This window comes from Eurytemora carolleeae, unplaced genomic scaffold (assembly GCF_000591075.1).
Source record: "Eurytemora carolleeae unplaced genomic scaffold, Eaff_2.0 scaffold87, whole genome shotgun sequence".
NCBI lineage: Eukaryota > Metazoa > Arthropoda > Copepoda > Calanoida > Temoridae > Eurytemora > Eurytemora carolleeae.
In genome coordinates this window covers 120,514-128,275 of record NW_019396127.1, presented here as the reverse complement: position 1 = coordinate 128,275, position 7,762 = coordinate 120,514, and the positions used below count along the sequence as shown (strand labels likewise).

The window sequence follows — 7,762 nt, the reverse complement described above, 5'->3', positions numbered from 1 at the left end:
GGGGGGGGGGGGGTAGTAAATTTCAGTTTAAGATGTTAAAAACAAATAGAGAGTTTTTGTTGTTATTTTCATTCTTTCTTTCTAAAAATTAATGACTAAAATTACTAAATAAAAAAATCGGCTTGTTCTAAATTTTACAATTGTTGCAACGTCTATTTAAATAAATATCATTAAATATACTTTTGGGCATTAGTTTAGAAATTGTTAAAAATACAAAATCCTTAGCAATATTTCATAATAAAAAAGGAGACCACGAAAATTCCTCTGTTTCCTGGTTCTCACTGTAATTCTGAGCTGTTCATATATTTGATTTGATGTTTACAGTGAATACGATCTGGACCTCGGGTTTGAAGAAGACACTGGTAAAAATAAAGTCTGGAATCCGCAGTATGTGACTCCGGTTCAGATGACGGACTGTATGAGCCCCCAGGTCCATGGACTGGACTACCATCAGGAGCAGTCCAGTAGTTTTACACAGACCTTTCTCCGGGGTATTCTTACATCACTAGATAGCAGAGATCCTGTAGTTGCCAATGCATGGTTGGAAACCTTACTGGATGCTATTGATCTTCTTCCTATTGAAGTTATTAAACAAGAAATTATCACAATTGCAATAAATAAAAGTCAGATGTCTCAGCCACCTTTCTCAAGAATGGCCTCTTGCAAGATATTGGGGAAATTGTCGACCAAGTTAGATCAACTGGGTGTGCGACAAGAGGTCCTGCCTCCCACCCTGTCGCTCTGTCAAGATGTCGAATCCGAAGTTAGAAACTGTATGTGTCGACAGCTAGCCTTTGTCGCTCGTGGAGTTGGACTAGAACTTACCAAATCGGCCGTCCTACCAGTTCTTGTCGAACTTAGTAACGACGAAAGTTGTGATGTTCGTCTCTCTGCCATAGAAACCGTCGTCCATCTGCTAAGCCTTTTAGACGACGAAGTTTGCAACAACACAATCGTTCCTTTAGTCATCAAATCCTGTGAGCAAGCCAAGACGCTTGACGATTCAAGTCTTCCAGTTATTGCCCGACACCTTGGTCGTCTCTGCCATGGTCTAACCCCGAACCTAAGTCCGGAGCAAAAGAATTGGTTCCTAGGGTTCTACCAGGAACTAGCAAGACTGGGAACTACTGGTTCCAATGAAACCACCCATCCAACTCGACCAATGCCGGATCTAGTACCTAAAACTGTTGATGATAAGTGTGAAAAGTATGTTGAGTGTAGACAGGCTTGTGCCTTCAACCTGCCAGGGATGGTACTTTTTGTCGGAGCTGCAAATTTTACGGAGAAACTTCTTCAAACCTTCTGTGATTTTGTCTCGGATCCTAGTCCATATGTAAGAAAAACTCTAGCCTCAGGGCTTCATGAATTAATCAAAATAATAGGTAATTATTAGTTAATTTAAAAAAAAATGATTGTTAGCTAAAGAATGAACCTCCATTTAAATAATTATCTAATAATCCCTTTAAACTCTGATAGTTTATCAATTGTTGAGAGACCATTGTTTTCTATCTCTAAATGTTGAAATGATAAAGGGGTTAGACAATTTGAGTATGACGCGAGTAATCAGTTCTTTTATTAAAGCCTTTGACAATTTAAGTTTAAAAGAAAGTTTAAAGAAAAAGGAGGAATAGTCCAAGTTCTCTTCAGTCTAGAGAATGAAGCAAGTTCTTCACCATTTTTTCTTTTTTTAAATAAGTGGTTAATGGCAACCATTTGTTGGGCAATGACTTAAAATTAACCCACTAACGGCTGCAGTGCTTATACGTCCCCTATAAATTATTTTACATAAAACTCATCTATTTTCCTCAATTTTGAGTTTTTGTCAAGGAGGGGGGTTGTATTATCATATGATTCAGTAAACAATGTGAGAAACACGCTTGTAAAGGTAAACGGTTCTACATACCCATCTTCAAGATTAGGTACACATGTAAAGTAGAGGTGTAAACAATTAAATCAAATCTAGTTTTAACAATAAGTGGCAGCCCTCAAGGCATGTTAATTTACTTGTAAAAAAAAACTAATTTAAACTATTTCAAAAACCGTGATCATTAATTATTCTTCGAAATTTCATAAAAAAAAAAAGACTTTTTATTTATATTTAGAAAACGAGAAACAACTATTTCCATTCATTAATAATTTGGCCTTACAGGGCCTTGTAGTTGTCACAGGGTGGAAAGGAATGGGATACATTTGTTAAGATGGAATTGGATTTGGATGAATAAAATTAATTATAAGGGAATGTGATGTAGTGGTTAATATGGAAACGGAATGGAATGAAAAGAATAAATTATTGAGGAATGATATGGAGTGGTTAAGGATGGATTGGAATGGAATGAAATGAATTGAATGAATTGTGAAGGAATGGGATGTATTTGTTAAGATTGGATTGGAATGGAATGAATTTAATATATTATAAAAGAATGGGATGAATTGGTTAAGATGGGACTGGAATGGAATGAATAGAATGAATTATTAAGAAATGGTATGGAGTGGGTAAGATTGGATTGGAATGGAATGAAAGGAATGAATTGTAATGGAATGGGATGTATTTGTTAAGATTGGATTGCAATGGATCTGAATCTTGTAAGAATAGGAACATAAATCTGAATAGAGAGAGAGAGAGGGGGGGGGGCGTAACCTTTCTATAAGGGAGGGGCTCAGCCACTGTATACGCCTCTGATAGTAATTATTATCTATATCTTACCATTTTTTTTAACTTGGAGACTTTCCTTTAAGAAGAAATCTCAAAATTATTTTAGAAATTAGTGAAATTGTAAACGAAATCGAGTCTTTGCCGCAAACTCTTATTTTCTAAACTTTTTATCTTTGATTTTTCAAACTATGAATTCTCTCATAGATCAAATAATCTAAGTTTAGAATATCAATAGGTTGCAAAAATGAAATTAATATACAAAATTCGTGTAAAGTTAAATTAAATTCTGTGACAATAATATACATTAAAAGAAAACCAAAACTGTCAAAAAAATACAATTTTCAAAACTTAAAGTCTTTAAAATATAGGCGGTTCTCCCTATACTCCCCCCCCTAGCTAGAGAGGAAGAGAGTTTGAGTGACAAAATCTACAAAATTAAATATTTTCAGGTGTTAAGTTTAGTTCTACCAAACTGCAAATCGTCACCTTGTTTAACGACAGCAACGTTGACGTCCTGTCGTCCATGGTGACCAACATGGTGTACGTCATAGACGCTCTGGCACGATTTGGTGTTCTCCAGTTTGGATCCACAGGTAGAGTTAATTTTAATCTCAAAATATTAACATCGATAAAGTTCTTAGTATGGAAAAATACATATAAATTATAAACCTGATAGTTTTACCTTATTAACTATGCAAATTACTAAAGTATTATAGCCCAATTTTGTTTTTAAACATCTTTTTTGCAAAAATGTTGAAAATTGAGACCAGATTTATTTCCAAACATGGAAAAAAGATTTGTAAAATTTTACTTTATAAATCTATCTTTTATTTCTCGAATCGCACCGACGATACATCTAGCTATAAAAATTTAGCTCATATATATTTGGAAATGTTGTTAAAACAATAACCTTACGAAAAATATAAAAATATTTTGTCGTAAGATATAGAAGATATAACCAGGAACGTTTTTGTTTTCATAACTTTATAAAAGCAAGCTGAGTTAAAGTAAAATTCGTAATTACAGAAGATTTCGTAAAGGACCGAGTTTTTGCCTCAAACTCTAATTTTTTAATATCTATATCTTTGCAACCCAATGTCAGATATTTCAAAATATGAATTCTGTTTCACCAAAAAAATAATTTTAAATGTCAAAGTTTTACATCTTCAGGTTGCAAAAATATAGGAATAAGAAAATTAGATCTTGTTGGAAAGACTCAATTCCGTCTTGTGGAAGCAAAAACCCTTGAATATGATCAAAAAACGGATCAAAACGATGCCCTTCTTTCTCACAGGATCCTACAGCCAGGAGTTGAGCCTGGGGATCTTGAATATGGAAGAGATTATTAACTCTACCAGGAACTGGAGACTACATGCTGACTGTTTAGAGAAACTATCTTGTCTTGCAAACTGTATCAGGAAAATATTTATTCAACAAAATAAAAATCGAATAAAAAGCAGAGATAAAGTCGACGTTATTATTAAGTCTTACGATGAAAAATGTCGCCTAGAACTTCGTAATTTGTAAAAGGTATAACTAGGGTTGTATAATAAGGTTGCTTACTCTCGATGCGAATGAACGGAAAATGTCGTCTCCTAATCATAGATTGATAGAATCCTCATATGTTGTTACTCTCGCTTCCACGATCAGTAACGTCATATGCGGATTTTATCTATCTATGCTTAGGGACGACATTTTCCGTTCATAGATGCGCATCGAGAGTAAGCAATCCTATTATACAACCTTGACAACCTTGGTTATAACACCGACATTGTTCAAAATTGATTTAACAGCCAATATCGTTACAAAATGCAAAATCTCAAACTACTTTTCTCAGTTTAAGAAAATGAGATCCCTTTCTGGTTTAAACAATCGTTCGTGTCAATAGTTACAGGAAAATCTGCAAATTAACATTTTTAAACATTAATAACGATAAGCAATTGGCAATTATCTTATTATTTGGCTTGTGTGATCAAAATTGACAGTTTTCCTCAATATTGGCAGATCTGAAGACTTACCACAAGCTCAAATTTTTTAAATTTATATTTTTTACAAACAACTGAACACTACTCATAAATTCTACTATTCAAATGTTTATCTTTGCAACCTGATGTCAAATACCTTAGATATTTCAAACTAAAATTATTTTATCTAATAGAATTCGTAAAAATCTAAGGTTTACGACTATAAGCTGCAAAAAAATAGAGATTTAAAAATCTGAGTTTATGAAAAAACTTTGTTACTTAGTTAGAGGCAGTTTGAAATTCCATAGGTTTTTTCACCATGTTGCAAAGATTAGAAAATATAAGTTTCTTTATTATTTGAATATTTGTGTCCCTTAAAATGCAATTTTACCAAATTGTCTGAACAAATGCAATTATGAAATTTCGGTTTAAAAAAACTTTTTTCAATAAAGCTTTGATTATTTCAGCAAATTTTCTCAAAACCCCTGAATGCCGGGCCCACCCTCTATCAAGAATTTAGAGGTTTAACAATTGCATTTATCTTATGCAAACACAAATCCAAAATTAAACATGGTACTAATAATATATATGGTTTCTCTTGTTGCAGTCTGTGAAGAAAGACACATTGATTATGAATTGTTTAATGGAGAAGGAAGTTTAGCAACTTTAATGATAAATAAAAGGGCTGAACCGATCGGGCCCAAATTTTGTGTGGGATTTCGCGTGACCCCAGGGAAGGTGTAGGAATAATCAAAATTTTTAAAAAAATCAAAATCCACGAAACATTTTTCATGAAATCCGCGAACTTTTTTTTGTTTTGTTTTTTAAATGTTGACAATGAAAAAAGAAGATGGGTGCAAAGTGCACAAAAAGCTTAGTATAGTACATTTTCATTGACACAAAACACGAGATAGTACAAATATATAATCAGAATTTATTTTGTAGTCTGGTAAACTGGAGAAAACAAATTGGCCGATAAATTTCATTAATTTAGTTTTTTTCTCACTAAAAGTAGACCGATAAGCCATTTTAGTAAATTAAAATAAATTTTTAACCAAACTTATTTTATCATATAAAGAAAGGAATTGGGTCTTTGCCATAAACTCAAAATTTCAATTCCCTAAATTTATATCCAAAAAACCCGAAATTAATTGGCAGTTAACCAGGCGAATCAGGCTACTTAATAATTATCTAATGGAAATTTTAAATGCTAAAAAAAACAGACCACATTTTGGAAATGGTAGGACTTTGGCTATTTAGTGATAATCGTTTCATAAATCATATTGTAAAAGCGAATTGTAAAGTCATCTGATTAATTGTAAATTAATTCCGGGTCTTTTTGATTATGACTATATATTTGCAACCAGTTGAACCTAATGGTTGGATATTTCAAACTAAGATTATTTTATCTAACATTATTCATAGTTTGTAATAAAAGGAAAGCAGTAACACCTTTTCTTATTTGGACAGCATACACACAGTCCTGTGCTTGTTACTTCAAGAAAATAAATTATTTTGAATAAATGTTTGGTTCTATAGTGCTACTGTTATTCAGACAAGATACATTCCTCTTCTTTTTCTCAGAGCTGCTAAATCTAGACCCCTACCCTCAAGGTAAATAATAATAAAATTAANTGTCCCTGTCCTCCTGATGTATGTCTGGAATATAACTCGGTTTTATTAAAGTATAAAATTGCTCCCAGGAATATATTTCAAATGTATCTAATATTTTCCACAGTTTTTTCAAACTCTTAAAAGTGTCTAGTGTCATTATAAATGCGTCCAATTTTGCTACAAAGTATATATAGGTCGACGTAAGGGGATCCATAATTTGGTGTCCTGGTCTGTTTTGCCTCACATAGTCTGAATGTGTACCGTACAGCTTGCCCTAGCGGCTGAAAAGTTGGCCCGGTACATGAAATGAACCGTATTTTATAGTGAAGGAGGCAATGAGATTTTGAAGAAGTTATGCATGACGTCTTTGGTGTCAAATATGAGAGCTAGTTACAATTCGGCTTTTGTGTAAAGGGCATAGAATTAATCTGTTTATAAAAAGAAAACAGATAAAAAACAAAATCCACTAGAATTTCACTAATTTCTACCCATAATTTAAAGTAGTCGCAGAACTCAAAATAAAAATGTTAAAAGCGTGAAAATAAACAGATAATTAAACTATTTTTGCATAAATCATAAAGACGAAAAGCCAAGCGAATGTCATTGAAAAAAATTGTAAAATGTGAAGTGTAAGTGTACAAGTATAAGAGTGTAAGTGTGTAAGTGGAAGTGGAAGTGAAAGTGGAAGTGGAAGTGAAAGTGGAAGTGGAAGTGGAAGTGGAAGTGTAGGAGGGTAAGGGAAAGAGTGTAAGTTAAAACATTTAAATTTTATATTTTCCTTTCTTATGTATGAAGGGGGAGGAGGGATATATGAACGACATTTTAAAAGAATTTTCTTTTTAATTTCCTGTTTCTAGTTTCTAGTTTTCCCTTTGAACTGAATACAAGGACATCTTGAACTTCTATTTCTTTTCTTATTATTTGATTTTCTTTTGCTTTTAGTTTCAAATCTATCTTTCTTGATTTTCTTTTGTCCCCTTTTCCCTATTTTCATTTAAGGTTCTCTTTAGACCCTAATCAAACCTTAGACTATTATAACAGATTTATTTCTGAATTTTTCCTGTCCGGAAACTGTGTTTTTGTCAATAGTCCGTCCAAAAGTGTTTCCTTCCGGGAATTATTCTGTCGACTATGGATTATAAGGGAATTAAACAGGAACTAAACATTTGCCCTAAACTCTAATTATGTCATCCCCCTATCTTGGAAGTTATTTGCGTAAACATTTCTTATTTTTATCAATTTTATCGATCGTAATTCACAATTTGAAATATTAAAGTTTATCACATCAGAATGCAAAGATATAAGGATTGGAAAATTAGATTTAGAGATCTTTTGCTTTTGGTCTCTATATTGTGAAGTATTGTTGTTAGATGTTAATACTGTTCTGTTTAAGTATCTTATATTGAGAATATACTATAATGATAATGATAATGAATATTGAGAATATACTAATAAAGGGCTGGCAAGTTTACCGGGTAATCCCTTGAGTACCCCCCCCCCTTCTTCATTTCCCCCCATCTTCGCCTACTTC

The 7,762-nt window shown here is 32.8% G+C and overlaps 1 protein-coding gene across 1 annotated transcript in view; it reads left to right on the top strand.

The window, feature by feature from the left end:
• The first annotated feature begins 302 nt into the window (after positions 1-302).
• Positions 303-7,762, top strand: part of LOC111695741 (serine/arginine repetitive matrix protein 2) — an 18,265-nt gene continuing 10,805 nt past the window's right edge. The window contains exons 1-4 of the mRNA XM_023465170.1: positions 303-1,382; positions 3,103-3,246; positions 3,948-4,071; positions 6,157-6,231. Coding sequence (XP_023320938.1) covers positions 407-1,382; positions 3,103-3,246; positions 3,948-4,071; positions 6,157-6,231 — 1,319 coding nt within the window. The 5' untranslated portion in view covers positions 303-406. The remainder of the gene's footprint in view (positions 1,383-3,102; positions 3,247-3,947; positions 4,072-6,156; positions 6,232-7,762) is intronic.